The 19,790-nt window shown below is 40.9% G+C and overlaps 1 protein-coding gene across 1 annotated transcript in view; it reads right to left on the reverse strand.

Moving 5' to 3' along the window:
- BAZ1B (bromodomain adjacent to zinc finger domain 1B) overlaps positions 1–19,790 on the reverse strand; it is a gene marked incomplete in the record, with an annotated part of 470,974 nt that overhangs the window by 417,863 nt on the left and 33,321 nt on the right. Inside the window, 1 exon segment of the mRNA XM_053706318.1 lies at positions 6,015–6,131. Coding sequence (XP_053562293.1) covers positions 6,015–6,131 — 117 coding nt within the window.

Below are 19,790 nucleotides of genomic sequence, written 5' to 3' on the forward strand. Positions count from 1 at the left end.
AAGCTAGAGTACACAGATGATACGGGAGGTACAAGACAGGGAACCCAAACGGAAGGCACCACTGCTTGAAGAACCTTTCTCCCAAAAGCGGCCTAAGCCAAGGCAAAAGTGTCAAATTTGTAGAACTTTGAAAAAGTGTTAAGAGGGGACCAAGTTGCAGTCTTGCAAATCTGTTCCACAGAAGCTTCATTTTTGAACGCCCATGAGGAAGCAACAGCCCTCGTGAAATGAGCCATAACTCTCTCTGGAGACTGCTGCCCAGCAGTCTCATATGCAAAACGTATGATACTCTTCAGCCAAAAAGAAAGTAGTAACCGTAGCTTTCTGTCCTTTACGTTTTCCTGAGAAATCCACAAACAAAGAAGAAGACTGAAGAAAGTCCTTAGTCACCTGCAGGTAAAACTTTAAAGCACGGACCACGTCCAAATTGTGCAGTAGACATTCCTTCTGAGAAGGATTAGGACACAAGGAAGGAACAATCATCTCCTGATTAAAGTTCCAATCAGAAACAACCTTAGGAAGAAATCCTAATTTAGTACGTAAAACTTCCTTATTTGAATGGAAAATAAGGTAAGGAGACATACTGCAATGCAGAGAGCTCTGACACTCTCCGAGCAGAAGAAATAGCAACAGAAATAAAACTTTCCAAGATAACTTAATACCCATGGAATGCAGAGGCTCAAACGGAGCCCCTTGACCTTAAGAACCAATTAATTCAGACTCCATAAAAGGAGTAACTGATTTGTACGCAGGCCTGATCCTGGCCAAGGCCTGACAAAAATATTGAACATCCGCCAGACGTTTGTGAAACAAAATAGAGAAAGCCGAGATTAGACCCTTTAGGGAACTCATCGATAGGCCTCTCTCCAAACCTTCATGGAGAAAATACAAAATACTAGGAATTCTAATTCTACTCTCATGAATAGCCCTTGGAATCACACCAATAGAGATATTTAGTCCATATCTTATGGTAAATCTTTCTAGTTACAGGCTTACGAGCCTGAATCCTAATCTATGACCGAGTCAGCAAAACCTCGCTTGGCTAGAATTAAGCGTTCAATCTCCAAACAGTCAGCTTGAAAGAAACTAGATTTGGGAAAAATAAGGACCCTTGAATTAGAAGGTCCTTTCTCAACGGCAGTCTCCAAGGTGGCAGAGAAGACATGTCCACCAGATCTGAATACCAAATTCTGCAAAGCCAAGCAGGGGCTGGATCACCAATGCCCTCTCCTGCTTGATTCGAGCTATGGCCTGAGGAAGAAGCGCAAACTGAGGAGACAGGTATGCTGAACTGAAAGTTCAAGGAACTGCCAGAACATCTGTCAGTTCCGCCTGGGGGTCCCTGGACCCTACCCCGTATCTCGGGAGCTTGGCATTCTGTCAAAATGTCCTAAAATCTAATTCCGGCTGACTCCAGTCGAGAATCAGACTGGAAAACACTTCCGGATGGAATCCCCACACCCCCGGATGAAATGTCTGCCTACTCAGGAAATCCGCCTCCCAGATGTCCACCCTGGGATGTGCATTGCCGACAGGCAGAAATGATTCTAGCAGCGGTGGGATTTGAACCGCCTCCAAAGAGACTGGAGCTTGAATCCAGCGCCTTAAACCGCTCGGCCACGTTACTTTGCACCAAGAACGAGCCTCCCACTGAATTATCTTTGATACCTCTGTCATTGCTAAGGAACTCCTCGTTCCTCCCTGATGATTGACCTATGTCACTGAAGTTACATTGTCCGACTGGAACCTGACAAACTGGACCGAAGCTAACTGGGGCCAGGCCAGAAGAACACTGAAGATCGTTCTCAGATCCAGGAAGTTAATAGAAAGAACAGACTCTGAGTACAAACTCCCTGAGCCTTTAGGTTACCCCAGACTGCACCCCACCCTAGAAGGCTGGCGTCTGTTGTCACAATCACCGAAGATGGTCTGCGGAAGCAGATTCCCTGGGAGAGATAATCCAGAGACAATCACCATTGAAGAGAATCCCTTGTCTCCTGCTCCTAGTTAACCGCAGAGGTCTGAGAAGAAACCAGGCAAACGGGATGATGTCCATTGCCGCCACCATCAGCCCGTATTAGCTCCATGCACTGAGCCACTGATGGCTGAGGATTGGACTGAAGGACTAGACAAGTATCGATAATCTTTGATTTCCTGACTTCTGTCAGAAAAATCTTCATTGATAAGGAATCTAAAATATTTACTAAGAAAGTTACCCTTGTATTTGGGACTAAGGTACCTTCCACCCGTGAAACTGCAGGAAGGATAACACCATGTCTGTATGATATCATGCTTGTTGTAATGATGGCGTCTGGACATGGATGTCGCCCAATAGGGCGCCACTGCAATGCCCCGTACTCGAGGCACTGCCAAAAGCGAACCCAGAATCCTTGTAAAAATTCTGAAAACTGCAGCAAAACCGAAGGGAAGAGTCACGAACTAGAAGTGTTTGTCTAGAAAAGGCAACCTTAAGAACTTGTGATGATCCCTGTGAATGGGAACATGCCAGTACACGTCTGTTAAATCCATTTTTGTCATAAATTGACCTTCATGGATCAAAGGGAAAACGGAACAAATAGTGTCCATCCTGAAGGACGGTACTCTGAAAAATTTGATTAGACTTTTGAAATCTAAAGTCAGCCTGAAGGTTCCCTCTCTCAGGGAACCATGAACAGATTGGAATAAAATCCCAGACCCTGTTCCTGTACTGGAACAGGAACAAACACTCTCAGGTTGGAAAGGTCTCTTACGCAGAGTAAGAACAGAACACCTCTGTCTGTTCTGCAGAAAATCTTAAAAACAGAAACCTGCTTCTGGTAGGAAAAATCTTGAACTCTAACCTGTATCCCTGGAACACTATTTCTATTGCCCAGGGAACCTGAACATCTCGAACCCAAGCCTGAGCAAAGAAGGAAGACTGCCCCCAACAATATCCGGTCACGGATCGAGGGCATGCACTTCGTGCCGACTTTTATTCAACTGCAGGCTTTTTTGTATTGTCTTTCCTTATTTCAGTATTGATTAGATCCATGCAGGTTAGTTTGATCTGCTTGGGATAGTAGAGAAAGAATTTCCCTCGAAACTTCAAAAACAACGAAAATTGCTCTGTCGTCCTTATTGGTTCCTCTTATCCTGGGGAATAAGATGACCCTTACCACCCAAGATATCAGAGATAATCTCCGACAAACCAGGTCCAAATAAGGTCTTACCCTTGTAAGGAATAGCTAAAGGCTTAGACTTAGAGGATACAGCCGCAGACCAAGGCTACAACCATAAAGCTCTGCGGGCTAGAAGGAAAGCATCTGTAATAAAGGAATTATCCAATTTAAGAGCTTTTACCACATCTTGGAACTCATCCAGGGGAGTGTCTGTCCTAATAGCGTCAGACAACGCCTCAAACCAATATGACGCCGCACTGGTGATGGTAGCAATGCACACAGCTGGTTGTCATTTTAAGCCCTGTTGTACAGACATCCTTTTGAGTAAGCCCTCTAATTTCTCTTATCCTGTGAGGATATAGTAGTTCTAGAGGCAGAATTGCCCAGGGTAGCCCAAACCTCCTCAATTAACAAATGGAGGTATTCCAGATAAAAAAGTGAAAGCTAACAACCTCAGGATCAGATAAAGATATCATTCCATCCGAGTCTGAGAATTCCCCCTCAAGGAAGAAACGTTCAGAATAGCACTACTGAATCAATCATCCTAAATGATAGAAAATATGTCCTCTAGTACGGTTTTCTACCTCGCGGGAAAAACATAATGCATGAAATGCAGAGTAACTCCGGGTGGAGTGTAAAAAGGAAGCGCAGAAAACTGCATGTGGGCCATAATTTGAGATACTATGGGAGAAATTGAGGCATAGCTTGACCATCTGTCAATTAACTCCTGAACAGCAAGAGTCTTAGAAGGAATAGGCTCAGAAAAAAGTGTCATTTTTTTAAAACAAAATTAACACATTAAAAAAAAAAAAAAAAAAAACACGTTACCGTCTCTTTAAAACTTAAAATGTAACTTATTTTAAGTCTACATACAAAAATAAAAAAACAGTACATAATCACTGCAAAACCTAAGTACACCTCAGCTAAACCTTGCTGAGGTGCCCATCTGCCTCTCTAATATCCAAAACTTTACTCTATTTGGGGGCATAACGGCAGTTACAGCATTACTGCTTTTAAAATAAAAAAGTCCAATGTAAAATAAAAAAGTCCAATGTTTGTCCGGTCTGTACTGTACATTATGGTAACATTAATCTTTGATCTTAACAGTAACTTGTGCAATTTCCCCCTCTTTAGCTGTGAAATCGTTGTACAATTACTGTAAAGAGGTTGTAAAAAGGTCCGCTACGCAGCTTTAACGCTGTCCGGACCCACTTTAATAAAAACTCCACTCTGTGCTAAACAATCCCTCAGATACCGAAGCAGCATTGGAGGAAAAGCGTGCAGTCCAAAAACTGGACCACACGAAGCTCCGCCCATCGTGGGTGTAACATGTAGCTCCCAGTCGCCATTATCATTGTTATACTACGCCACCGGGAGTTAACTGAGCCTTCAATAAACCTGGGGGCAAATTTGGCTCCAGCTTCTCGATCGCAGCTTAGTGGGAGGTGATATTGTTATCACATTATTCTGGCTGAGTCCTTTTACCCTCAGCCCAAGTGATACCCCCAAGTAAAAGCCACCTAATCAATCTCCTTAGCCCCAGTGCCTGCTAATAAGGTGCGGTCGTCGAAGTTCCCTCCTTTTACATGTAGGAGTTCTTTCCCAAATAAATAAAGTGCTCCACTTCTCCGAGATCTTTATTATCGACACAGAAAAAAAAAAAAAAAAAAAAAATCAGCACTTACCTTGAACTCTGCCCAACAGCAGGGCAGCCCAGCAGGTTTAAGAGGTCCTCTCCCTCCAATAGCCCTGTGGATAAAGATAAAGCCTGAGTCATCTTACTTAGGCTATCAGAATTAGGGCAGCATCTAGGTATGGGAGACGCAGTGAGAATTATGTCCCACAAGTTCCCATTGCTCTAAAGCCACCAATGCTCTACTGAAGAGACTGATATGGACTACGGCTACACCCTAGAACAAAGCAGCACAATCTTGCACTACTTTAAAAATAATAAACTCTTGATAGAAGAATCTTTTCTAATACCTCACTTTACCATTCCCCATCACTAACGTAGGCAAAGAGAATGACCGGAGTCGGAGGTAAGGGAGGAGCTATTTAACAGCTCTGCTGTGGCGCTCCTTGCCTCCTCCTGCTGACCAGGAGGTGAATATCCTATTAGTAATTAAGATGATCCGTGGACTCATCGTGTCTTAAAAAAGAAAAAAAGTTTCTGTTGCAGGAGATTAAAATCTTTCCTCCAAGCTTAAATTGTGACCTTGTCACAATCAATTTTCTTGGAATAAACAGAGCTTCTGCCATCTCTGTATATGGGCCTTGAATATATTTATATAAAGTGATATCACCTCTTAAGCGCCTTTTTTCCAAGGAAAACAGACCCAGTTTGGCTAACCTCTCATAGCTTAAATTCTCCATTCCCCTTATTAGCTTTGTGGCCCTTCTCTGGACTTTTTCTAGTTCTGCAATCTTTTTTGCGATCGGTCCCCAGAATTGCACTCCATACTCAAGGTGTCTTACCAGGATTTATAGTGACAGAATTATGCTTTCCCCCATTGAATCAATGCCTCTTAATACATGCTAGTATCTTATTAGCCTTTGAAGCCGCTGCCCTGCATTGTGCATCCATCTTTAGCTTGTTATCTATTGCGACGCTCAAATCCCTTCCATCCACTGTTTGGCTAATCATTAATTTTCTACATTTCGGAAGTAAAAATATAAGTACATATTATATTTTGTCTCTATCCCAACATGTTTTATGTCCCTTTAAGGTGAGGTAATACTACTATGGTCTAGTAAAATAAGTTTTTAATTATTAGAAAGAGTTGTGAAAGAACATCATTTTTAAAGGGAGTTAAAGTTGGCCAGATCCAAAAAGGAAACCGATGCACCACTACTTACAGTTCTGCCACTTCCTGTTCCTCATCCCAAGCCTCTTTATGGGTCAGTTGAAGACTTCCTGTGCTCTTGCACGTCCAGACTCTCTCAGCATACCGCTCTAGGCGAGCTTCATATTCTCTGCAGAACAGCAGCTAAGGAAAATTGCCAATCTGAACTTGTCAAGCTTAAGCCAGAATGTAATTAACTTTATGTAAAGATTATAGAACATTGCAATAATCACACAGTATGTTAAAAGGGACAGTATAAACCATTTTTTATACAACTGCATGTACTGCAGAGATACCAATCTAAGAATCCAGTATAAAACCTTTTTTTAAAACAAAAATCCTTACTTCGAAGCTCCCAGGTTAGTACTGTTGATAAGGTTAGGCTGGACACCCACTGAAAGGTGCTGGGAAACAGGCAGAAACCCCCCTTCCTCTGCATATGAAAAGACCCATTACATAAAACTATGGGGCGTGGCTAGGAGTCTGAAAATTAGCACTTTATTTAAAGATGAGCAAAAACAAAATTTATGCTTACCTGATAAATTCATTTCTCCTGTAGTGTGGTCAGTCCACGGGTCATCATTACTTCTGGGATATTATCTCCTCCCCTACAGGAAGTGCAAGAGGATTCACCCAGCAGAGCTGCTATATAGCTCCTCCCCTCTACGTCACCTCCAGTCATTCGACCAAAGGACCAACGAGAAAGGAGAAGCCCAAGGGTGTAGTGGTGACTGGAGTATAATCCAAAAAATTTTTTAGCCTGCCATAAAAAACAGGGCGGGCCGTGGACTGACCACACTACAGGAGAAATGAATTTATCAGGTAAGCATAAATTTTGTTTTCTCCTGTTAAGTGTGGTCAGTCCACGGGTCATCATTACTTCTGGGATACCAATACCAAAGCAAAAGTACACGGATGACAGGAGGGACAGGCAGGCTCTTTATACGGAGGGAACCACTGCCTGAAGAACCTTTCTCCCAAAAACAGCCTCCGAAGAAGCAAAAGTGTCAAATTTGTAAAATTTGGAAAAAGTATGAAGAGAAGACCAAGTTGCAGCCTTGCAAATCTGTTCAACAGAAGCCTCATTCTTAAAGGCCCAAGTGGAAGCCACAGCTCTAGTAGAATGAGCTGTAATTCTTTCAGGAGGCTGCTGTCCAGCAGTCTCATAGGCTAATCGTATTATGCTACGAAGCCAAAAAGAGAGAGAGGTAGCCGAAGCTTTTTGACCTCTCCTCTGACCAGAATAAACGACAAACAGGGAAGACGTTTGACGAAAATCCTTAGTTGCCTGTAGATAAAATTTCAGGGCACGGACTACATCTAGATTGTGTAGCAGACGTTCCTTCTTCGAGGAAGGATTAGGACACAAAGATGGAACAACAATCTCTTGATTGATATTCCTGTTAGTGACCACCTTAGGTAGGAACCCAGGTTTAGTACGCAGAACTACCTTGTCAGAATGAAAAATCAGATGAGGAGAATCACAATGTAAGGCAGATAACTCAGAGACTCTTCGAGCCGAGGAAATAGCCATTAAAAACAGAACTTTCCAAGATAACAACTTGATATCAATGGAATGAAGGGGTTCAAACGGAACACCCTGTAAAACATTAAGAACTAAGTTCAAACTCCATGGCGGAGCAACAGTTTTAAACACAGGCTTGATCCTAGTTAAAGCCTGACAAAAAGCTTGAACGTCCGGAACTTCTGACAGACGTTTGTGTAAAAGAATGGACAGAGCTGAAATCTGTCCCTTTAAAGAACTAGCGGAAAACCCCTTTCTAAACCTTCTTGTAGAAAAGACAATATCCTTGGAATCCTAACCTTACTCCATGAGTAACTCTTGGATTCGCACCAATATAAGTATTTACGCCATATTTTATGGTAAATCCTTCTGGTAACAGGCTTCCTAGCCTGTATTAAGGTATCAATAACTGGCTCAGAAAACCCACGTTTTGATAAAATCAAGCGTTCAATTTCCAAGCAGTCAGCTTCAGAGAAGTTAGATTTTGATGTTTGAATGGACCCTGGATCAGAAGGTCCTGTTTCAGAGGTAGAGACCAAGGCGGACAGGATGACATGTCCACTAGATCTGCATACCAAGTCCTGCGTGGCCATGCAGGTGCTATTAGAATCACTGATGCTCTCTCCTGTTTGATTCTGGCAATCAATCAAGGAAGCATCGGGAAGGGTGGAAACACATAAGCCATCCCGAAGGTCCAAGGTGCTGTCAAAGCATCTATCAAAACCGCTCCCGGATCCCTGGATCTGGACCCGTAGCGAGGAAGCTTGGCGTTCTGACGAGACGCCATGAGATCTATCTCTGGTTTGCCCCAACGTCGAAGTATCTGGGCAAAGACCTCCGGATGAAGTTCCCACTCCCCCGGATGAAAAGTCTGACGACTTAAGAAATCCGCCTCCCAGTTCTCCACTCCCGGGATGTGGATTGCAGACAGGTGGCAAGAGTGAGACTCTGCCCAGCGAATTATCTTTGATACTTCCATCATTGCTAGGGAGCTTCTTGTCCCTCCCTGATGGTTGATGTAAGCTACAGTCGTGATGTTGTCCGACTGAAACCTGATGAACCCCCGAGTTGTTAACTGGGGCCAAGCCAGAAGGGCATTGAGAACTGCTCTCAATTCCAGAATGTTTATTGGAAGGAGACTCTCCTCCTGATTCCATAGTCCCTGAGCCTTCAGAGAATTCCAGACAGCGCCCCAACCTAGTAGGCTGGCGTCTGTTACAATTGTCCAGTCCGGCCTGCTGAATGGCATCCCCCTGGACAGGTGTGGCCGATAAAGCCACCATAGAAGAGAATTTCTGGTCTCTTGATTCAGATTCAGAGTGGGGGACAAATCTGAGTAATCCCCATTCCACTGACTTAGCATGCACAATTGCAGCGGTCTGAGATGTAGGCGTGCAAAAGGTACTATGTCCATTGCCGCTACCATTAAGCCGATCACCTCCATGCATTGAGCTACTGACGGGTGCTGAATGGAATGAAGGACACGGCATGCATTTTGAAGCTTTGTTAACCTGTCTTCTGTCAGGTAAATCTTCATTTCTACAGAATCTATAAGAGTCCCCAAGAAGGGAACTCTTGTGAGTGGAAAGAGAGAACTCTTCTTTTCGTTCACCTTCCATCCATGCGACCTTAGAAATGCCAGCTTGAAGCTTGTATCAGAATGTCGTCTAGGTACGGAGCTACCGAAATTCCTCGCGGTCTTAGTACCGCCAGAAGAGTACCCAGAACCTTTGTGAAGATTCTTGGAGCCGTAGCCAATCCGAATGGAAGAGCTACAAACTGGTAATGCCCGTCTAGAAAGGCAAACCTTAGATACCGGTAAGGATTTCTGTGAATCGGTATGTGAAGGTAAGCATCCTTTAAATCCACTGTGGTCATGTACTGACCCTCTTGGATCATGGGTAAAATTGTCCGAATAGTTTCCATTTTGAACGATGGAACTCTTAGGAATTTGTTTAGGATCTTTAAATCCAAGATTGGCCTGAAAGTTCCCTCTTTTTTGGGAACTACAAACTGATTTGAGTAAAACCCTTGTCCTTGTTCCGACCGCGGAACTGGATGGATCACTCCCATTAATAAAAGATCTTGTACGCAGCGTAGGAACGCTACTTTCTTTATTTGGTTTGTTGACAACCTTGACAGATGAAATCTCCCTCTTGGGGGAGAGGATTTGAAGTCCAGAAGGTATCCCTGAGATATGATCTCCAACGCCCAGGGATCCTGAACATCTCTTGCCCAAGCCTGGGCGAAGAGAGAAAGTCTGCCCCCTACTAGATCCGGTCCCGGATCGGGGGCCCTCGATTCATGCTGTCTTAAGGGCAGCAGCAGGTTTCCTGGCCTGCTTGCCCTTGTTCCAGGACTGGTTAGGTTTCCAGCCTTGTCTGTAGCGAGCAACAGCTCCTTCCTGTTTTGGTGCAGAGGAAGTTGATGCTGTTCCTGCTTTGAAATTACGAAAGGAACGAAAATTAGACTGTCTAGCCCTAGGTTTGGCTTTGTCCTGAGGCAGGGCATGGCCTTTACCTCCTGTAATGTCAGCGATAATCTCTTTCAACCCGGTCCCGAATAAGGTTTGCCCTTTGAAAGGTATATTAAGCAATTTAGATTTAGAAGTAACATCAGCTGACCAGGATTTTAGCCACAGTGCTCTGCGTGCCTGAATGGCAAATCCGGAATTCTTAGCCGTAAGTTTAGTTAAATGTACTACGGCATCTGAAATAAATGAGTTAGCCAACTTAAGGGCTTTAAGTTTGTGTGTAATCTCATCTAGTGTAGATGATTGAAGTGTCTCTTCCAGAGACTCAAACCAAAATGCTGCTGCAGCCGTGACAGGCGCAATACATGCAAGAGGTTGCAATATAAAACCTTGTTGAACAAACATTTTCTTAAGGTAACCCTCTAACTTTTTATCCATTGGATCTGAAAAAGCACAGCTATCCTCCACCGGGATAGTGGTACGCTTAGCTAAAGTAGAAACTGCTCCCTCCACCTTAGGGACCGTTTGCCATAAGTCCCGTGTGGTGGCGTCTATTGGAAACATTTTTCTAAATATCGGAGGAGGTGAGAACGGCACACCGGGCCTATCCCACTCCTTAGTAATAATTTCAGTAAGTCTCTTAGGTATAGGAAAAACATCAGTACTCGCCGGTACCGCAAAATATTTATCCAACCTACACATTTTCTCTGGTATTGCAACTGTGTTACAATCATTCAGAGCCGCTAACACCTCCCCTAGTAATACACGGAGGTTTTCCAGCTTAAATTTAAAATTTGAAATATCTGAATCCAGTCTGTTTGGATCAGAACCGTCATCCACAGAATGAAGTTCTCCGTCCTCATGTTCTGCCACCTGTGACGCAGTGTCTGACATGGCCCTAATATTATCAGCGCACTCTGTTCTCACCCCAGAGTGATCACGCTTACCTCTTAGTTCTGGTAATTTAGCCAAAACTTCAGTCATAACAGTAGCCATATCCTGTAATGTGATTTGAAATGGCCGCCCAGATGTACTCGGCGCTACAATATCACGCACCTCCCGAGCGGGAGATGCAGGTACTGACACGTGAGGCGAGTTAGTCGGCATAACTCTCCCCTCGTTGTTAGGTGAAATATGTTCAGTTTGTACAGATTGACTTTTATTTAAAGTAACATCAATACAATTAGTACATAAATTTCTATTGGGCTCCACTTTGGCATTAGCACATATAGCACATGTATCTTCCTCTGAATCAGACATGTTTAACACACTAGCAATAAACTAGCAACTTGGAAATGCTTTTCAAGTAATTTACAATAATATGAAAACGAACTGTGCCTATAAGAAGCACAGAAAAAATTATGACAGTTGAAAATAAATAAGTTATAGCATCAAATCTTTGTAAAAAATACACAATTTTAGCAAAGGATTGTTCCCATTAGCAAAGGATAACTAACCCTGACAGCAGAAAAAATACACAAATAAACGTTTTTTATCACAGTCAACTACAATCTTCACAGCTCTGCTGTGAATGATTACCTCCCTCAAAACAAGCTTTGGAGATCCCTGAGTTCTGTAGAGATGAACCGGATCATGCAGGAAGAAAATGAACCTCTGACAGTCTTTTTTGATGCGTAGTAAAAGCGCCAAAAATGGCCCCTCCCCCTCACACATAACAGTGAGAGAGATCAGAAAACTGCTTTAATTTAAACAAAACTATTGCCAAGTGGAAAAAATAGTGCCCAAAACATTTTTTCACCCAGTACCTCAGAGAAATAAACGATTTTACATGCCAGCAAAAAAACGTTTAACCTCAATAAATTAATTGTTATTTAAAACCTATTGCAAGTCCCTGCAAATTAGGTTAAGTCTATGCATACAGTATAAATCCAGTGAAGTACCATTCCCCAGAATACTGAAGTGTGAAATATACATACATGACAGCCTGATACCAGCTACATCTACTGCATTTAAGGCCGAGTTTACATTATAACGGTATGGCAGGATTTTCTCATCAATTCCATGTCAGAAAATAATAAACTGCTACATACCTCTTTGCAGATTAATCTGCCCGCTGTCCCCTGATCTGAAGTTTACCTCTCCTCAGATGGCCGAGAAACAGCAATATGATCTTAACTACTCATGCTAAAATCATAGAAAAACTCAGGTAGATTCTTCTTCAAATTCTACCAGAGAATAAATAACACACTCCGGTGCTATAATAAAATAAACTTTTGATTGAAGGTAATAAACTAATTAAAATCACCACAGTCCTCTCACACATCCTATCTATTCGTTGGGTGCAAGAGAATGACTGGGGGTGACGTAGAGGGGAGGAGCTATATAGCAGCTCTGCTGGGTGAATCCTCTTGCACTTCCTGTAGGGGAGGAGATAATATCCCAGAAGTAATGATGACCCGTGGACTGACCACACTTAACAGGAGAAAGTATACATTTACAAAAACACTCCCAGATGGACTATATAAATGGATCATTTACAAAACATTTATGCAAAGAAAAAATCTACTGTACAATGTCCCTTTAATAAATCACACATGCACACACAATTAGTTTGAGTCCGATTAACTGCTTGTTTAAATTCTCAGAACATTTATACTGTCCAACAAAACAGTTAGGACTACAAACAAGAACAAATGTCATATTTGTAAGGAAGAATGAAAGCTTCCAGGTCATTAGGATAAATAGGGATATGGAACCATAAAAAAAAAAAAAAAAAAAAAAAAAAAAAAAAAAATGTGATTAAGACAGGGCACACAATTTTAAAAGTTTCCAATTGACTATTATCAAATATGATTAGTTCCCATGGTATTCTATGTTTAACAGATACCTAGGTAGGTGTCTGGAGCACTACAAGGCAGGAAATAGTGCTGTCATCTAGTGCTCTCGCAAATTGATAATCTTGCAAATCTACAACAAAAACACACACCAGGGTGCCACATAGAGAATAGGGAATGACAATTTAGCAGCTCACATTCCTATCAGACTTTCATGAAGATCACTACAACAAAAACCCTAGGGTTGCCACATGACAAGATATCTTCCCAATAAGCGCACACAAAATATTGATATAAGAAATTAAAGGGACAGTATACAATAGAATTTTAATTGTTTTAAAAGATACATAATCTCTTTATTACACATTCTCCAGTTTTGCATAACCAACAGTTATATTAATATACTTTTTACCTCTGATTACCTTGCATCTAAGAACCTTCTGACAGCCCCCCTGATCACATGACTAACATCTATTGACTTGCATTTAGGGGTCAATTTATCAAAGGCTTTGCAAGCCTTTTGACCCACTATGGCTGCGCCCCTGTCCGCCTCAGCATGATAAATCGCTCTCTAAGCATTGTGTATTGCTAAATCTTAAAGGGACAGCCTAGTCCAAAATAAAACTTTCATGATTCACATAGGGCATGCAATTTTAAACAATTTTCCAATTTACTTTTATCACCAATTTTGCTTTGTTCTCTTGGTATTCTTAGTTGAAAGCTTAACCTAGTAGGTTCTTATGCTAATTTCTTAGACCTTGAAGGCTGCCTCTTAAGAATTCATTTTAACAGGTTTTTCACCACTAGAGGGTGTTAGTTCATGAATTTCATATAGATAACACTGTGCTCATGCACGTGAAGTTACCTGGGAGCTATCACTGATTGGCTAAACTGCAAGTCTGTCAAAAGAACTAAAAAAAGGGGCAGTTTGATGCTCAGATACAAGATAATCACAGAGGTAAAAAAATAACATAATTTATGTAAGAACTTACCTGATAAATTAATTTCTTTCATATTGGCAAGAGTCAATGAGCTAGTGACATATGGGATATACAATCCTACCAGGAGGGGCAAAGTTCCCCAAACCTCAAAATGCCTATAAATACACCCCTCACCACACCCACAATTCAGTTTAACGAATAGCCAAGCAGTGGGGTGATAAAGGAGTAGAAAGCATCAACAAAGGAAATTTGGAAATAATTGTGCTTTATACAAAAAAATCATAACCACCATAAAAAGGGTGGGCCTCATGGACTCTTGCCAATATGAAAGAAATTAATTTATCAGATAAGTTTTTACATAAATTATGTTTTCTTTCATGTAATTGGCAAGAGTCCATGAGCTAGTGACATATGGGATATCAAATACCCAAGATGTAGAGTCTCCCAATCAAGAGTCACTAGAGAGGGAGGAAATAAAAAGCCATATTTCACTGAAAAAAATTAATCCACAACCCAAAAAAATAAGTTTATTCTCATTTTTGAAAGAAAAAAAAAAAAAAAAAAAACTTAAATCAAAAAGCAGAAGAATCAAACTGAAAACAGCTGCCTGAAGAACTTTTCTACCAAAAACTGCTTCCGAAGAAGCAAATACATCAAAACGGTAGAATTTAGTAAATGTATGCAAAGAGGACCAAGTCGCGGCTTTGCAAATCTGATCAACTGAAGCTTCATTCTTAAAAGCCCACAAAGTCGAGACTGATCTAGTAGAATGAGCTGTAATTCTGAGGTGGGGCCTGACCCAATTCCAAATAAGCTTGATGAATCAAAAGTTTCAACCAAGAAGCCAAGGAAATAGCAGAAGCCTTTTGACCTTTCCTAGGACCAGAAAATAAAACAAATAGACTGGAAGTCTTCCTGAAATCTTTAGTAGCTTCCACATAATATTTCAAAGCTCTTACCACATCTAGGGATGCACCGAAATTTCGGCCACCGAAATTTTCGGCCGAAAATGGGCCTATCCCATTTCGGCCGAAAGAGGGGAAAATCGGCCGAAAATTGCATCTTCTATGTAAAAGTAAATTAACCCTTATGCCCCACGAAATCATCCCCTGGCAGACAGATATTTATCCCCCAAAGTGTCCTCCCCCGTGCCTCACCGACCGCTATAAACAGATGCAAGCTGATTCTAAATTTAGCCCCGTGTGGCTGGGTTATTTCCAGGCCATATTCAAATGAACTACATGCCCCAGAATGCCCCGCGGTTAGAGGGAGTGCGGCACTGTGGGCTGGGCTGTTCACTCACTGTCTTGAAGCAGAGCGGCGTGAGAGAAGGAACTTGCCGTGTCAGGTGACTTTTATGATACTTGCCTGTAGAGCCATATAGTTACTTGTGGATCCTCCGGTCAGTGAGTGTGTGTGAAAGGCTAATACGTATATTTACCCGTATCTGGCTCCCTGTCTAACTGTGATTTTATTTGAAAAAGCAGCTCATTGAGTCCTGCAGGATGAGCTGCTTTTTCAAATAAAGTCACGATTAGACAGGGAGCCAGATAAGGGTAAATATATGTATGAGCCTTTCACACATTCACTGACCAGACGATCTGTTACAAGTAACTATATGGCTCTGCAGGCAAGTGTCATAAATTTCACCTGACACGGCAAGATTAGGAGACTGTGTAAACAGAGCGGGCTGCAGCGTGGTGTCATTACAAGCAGCTGTCCCCTCCTCCTGAGAACTGCATAATGAGCTGTTTGCCAGATAAGAGTGAATATAAACATGTAGGAGCCGTTTGCACACTGACAGGACTGTAATTGTTTGGGCTACAATAAACAAGCAGTACTCTTGTAATACCATCTCCTGCATTCCTCTGTGTGCCTCAGTCCCATGTCTTAATTCTTAACCCCATGCTGCCTGCTGATTTAGGATTGTGTCAAATGTTCAAAAGTATGTGTATAATAAATATATATATATATATACTGTGTATATATATATATATATATATATATATATATATATATATATATATACTGTGTGTGTATATATATATATATATATATATATATATATATATATATATATATATACTGTGTGTGTATATATATATATATATATACTGTGTGTATATATATATATATATATAAAATATATATATATTATATATATATTATATATAAAATATATATTATAAATATTATATATAAAATATATATTATATATATTATATATAAAATATATATTATATATAAAATATATATTATATATAAAATATATATTATATATAAAATATATATTATATATAAAATATATATTATATATATATATATATATATATAATAAAAAGTCTTATATTAATAATAAAATTATAGAAAAAAAACTTTTAAAATAATTTGGTGGAAAAAGTCATTTTCGGTTTCGGTTTTCGGCCAAGGGCATCCTGCATTTTCGGTTTCGGTTTCGGTTTAGAATTTTCATTTCGGTGCATCCCTAACCACATCCAAAGAATGTAAGGATCTCTCCAAAGAATTCTTAGGATTGGGACATAAGGAAGGGACAACAATTTCTCTACTAATATTGTTAAAATTCACAACCTTAGGTAAAAATTGAAAAGTCCGCAAAACTGCCTTATCCTGATGAAAAAAAAAAAATCAGAAAAGGAGGACTCGCAAGAAAGAGCAGATAGCTCAGAAACTCTTCTAGCAGAAGAGATAGCCAAAGGGAACAACTTTCCAAGGGAAAGTAGTTTAATGTCCAAAGAATGCATAGGCTCAAATGGAGAAGCCTGTAAAGCCTTCAGAACCAAATTTAAGACTCCAAGGAGGAGAAATTGATTTAATGACAGGCTTAATACGAACTAAAGCCTGTACAAAACAGTGAATATCAGGAAGGTATAGCAATCTTTCTGTGAAATAAAACAGAAAGAGCGGAGATTTGTCCTTTCAAGGAACTTGCAGACAAACCCTTATCCAAACCATCCTGAAGGAACTGTAAAATTCTAGGAATTCTAAAAGAATGCCAGGAGAATTTATGAGAAGACCACCATGAAATGTAAATCTTCCAAACTCTATAATAAATCTTCCTAGAGACAGATTGACAAGCTTGTAACATAGTATTAATCACCAAGTCAGAGAAATTAAGCATTCAATTTCCATACCTTCAAATTTAATGATTTGAGATCCTGATGGAAAAACGGACCTTGAGATAGTAGGTCCGGCCATAACGGAAGTGGCCAAGGCGGGCAACTGGACATCCGAACCAGATCCGCATACCAAAACCTGTGTGGCCATGCTGGAGCCACCAGCAACACAAAAGACGATTTTGGAGATCACTCTTGGAAGGAGAACTAGAGGCGGGAAGATGTAAGCAGGTTGATAACACCAAGGAAGTGTCAGCGCATCCACTGCTTCAGCCTGAACATCCCTGGACCGGTATCTGGGAAGTTTCTTGTTTAGATGAGAGGCCATGAGATCTATTTCTGGAAGCACCCACATCTGAACAATCTGAGAAAACACATCTGGATGGAGAGACCACTCCCCTGAATGTAAAGCATGGCGGCTGAGATAATCCGCCTCCCAATTGTCTACGCCTGGGATATGCACCGCATAGATTAGACAGGAGCTGGATTCTGCCCAGGCAAGTATCCGAGATACTTCTTTCATAGCTTGGGGACTGAGTCCCACCCTGATGATTGACATAAGCCACAGTTGTGATATTGTCTGTCTGAAAACAAATGAACGGTTCTCTCTTTAGCAGAGGCCAGAACTGAAGAGCCCTGAGAATTGCACAGAGTTCTAAAATATTTATTGGTAATCTCGCCTCTTGAGATTTCCAAACCCCTTGTGTTGTCAGAGATCCCCAAACAGGGGATTGCATGTTTTCTGATCACAGTCCAGGTTGGGAGAACAAAAGAAGCCCCTTGAACCAAACGATGGTGATCTATCCACCATGTCAGAGAGTGTCGTACATTGGGATTCAAGGATATTAATTGTGATATCTTTGTATAATCCCTGCACCATTGGTTCAGCATACAAAGCTGTAGAGGTCTCATGTGAAAACGAGCAATGGGGATGCTGCAGTCATGAGGCCTAAAACTTCCATTCACATAGCCACTGAAGGGAATGACTGAGACTGAAGGAGCCGGCATGCTGCGACCAATTTTAAACGTCTCTTGTCTGTTAGAGACAGAGTCATGGACACTGAATCTATCTGGAAGCCTAAAAAGGTGACCCTTGTCTGAGGAATCAAGAAACTTTTTGGTAAATTGATCCTCCAACCATGTTTCCGAAGAAACAACACTAGTTGATTTGTGTGAGATTCTGCAGTATGTAAAGACTGATCTAGTACCAAGATATCGCCCAAATAAGGAAACACCGCAATACCCTGTTCTCTGATTACAGATAGTAGGGCACCCAGAACCTTTGAAAAGATTCTTGGAGCTGTTGCTAGGCCAAACGGAAGAGCAACAAATTGGTAATGCTTGTCTAGAAAAGAGAATCTCAGAAACTGAGTGTTCTGGATGAATCGGAATATGAAGGTATGCATCCTGCAAGTCTATTGTAGACATATAATGCCCTCGCTGAACAAAAGGCAGAATAGTCCTTATAGTCACCATCTTGAAAGTTGGTACTCTTACATAACGATTCAAAATTTTTAGATCCAGAACTGGTCTGAATACATTTTCTTTCTTTGGTACAATGAATAGGTTTGAATAAAAACCCAAACCTTGTTCCTGAGGAGAAACTGGCATGATTACCCCCGAAGACTCCAGATCTGAAACACTTCAGAAAAGCCTGAGCTTTTACTGGATTTACAGGGATGTAAAAAATCTTCTCACAGGAGGTCTTACTTTGAATCCTATTCGATACCCTTGAGAGAAGGCTCTGAATCCAATGATTTTGGACCTATTTTATCCAAAAATCCTTGAAAAACCTTTATCTGCCCCCTACCAGCTGAGCTGGCATGAGGGCCGCACCTTCATGCGGATTTAGGGGCTGACTTTGGTTTCCTAAATGGCTTGGATTTATTCCAATTTGAGGAAGGCTTCAAATTGGAAGCAGATTCCTTGGGGGAAGGATTGAGTTTTTGTTCTTTATTCTGACGAAAGGAACGAAAACGGTTAGAAGTTTTAGATTTACCCTTAGGTTTTTATCCTGAGGCAAAAAAACTTTTTTCCCCCAGCGATAGTTGAAATAATAGAATCCAACTGAGAACCAAATAAATTATTACCTTGGAAAGAAAGAGATTGTAATCTAGATTTAGATGTCATATCAGCATTCCAAGATTTAAACCACAAAGCTCTTCTAGCTAAAACAGCTAAAGACATGGATCTAACATCAATTTTGATATCATCAAAAATAGCATCACAAATAAAATGATTAGCATGTTGCAGTAAACTAACAACGCTAGATATGTCAGAATCCAATTCGTGTTGCGCTAAATTTTCCAACCAGAAAGTTGATGCAGCCGCAACATCAGCCAAAGAAATAGCAGGTCTGAGAAGATGACCTGAATATAAATAGGCCTTCCTTAGATAAGATTCAAGCTTCCTATCTAAAGGATCCATAAAGGAAGTGCTATCTTCCATAGGAATAGTGGTACGTTTAGCAAGAGTCGAAATAGCCCAATCAACTTTTGGGATTTTTTCCCAAAACTCTATAGATTTTGCTGGTAAAGGATACAATTTTTTAAACCTTGAAGAAGGAATAAAAGTACCTGGCTTATTCCATTCCCTAGAAATCATATCAGAAATAGCCTCCGGAATGGGAAAAACCCCTGGGGAAACCACAGGAGGTTTAAAAACCAGCATTTAAAACGTTTATTAGACTGAATGTCAATAGGACTGGTTACCTCAATATCCAAAGAAATTAACACTTCTTTAATAAAGAACGCATATACTCTAAAATAAATAAGTAGATTTGTCAGTGTCAATGTCTGAGGAAGGATGTTCTGAATCAGATAGATCCTCATCAGAAGAGGATGAATTATTATGTTGCTGGTCATTTGAAATTTCATCAGCTAAATAATAATAGTTTTAAAAGACCTTTTACGTTTATTAGA

Source organism: Bombina bombina, chromosome 3 (assembly GCF_027579735.1).
Source record: "Bombina bombina isolate aBomBom1 chromosome 3, aBomBom1.pri, whole genome shotgun sequence".
Taxonomy (NCBI): domain Eukaryota; kingdom Metazoa; phylum Chordata; class Amphibia; order Anura; family Bombinatoridae; genus Bombina; species Bombina bombina.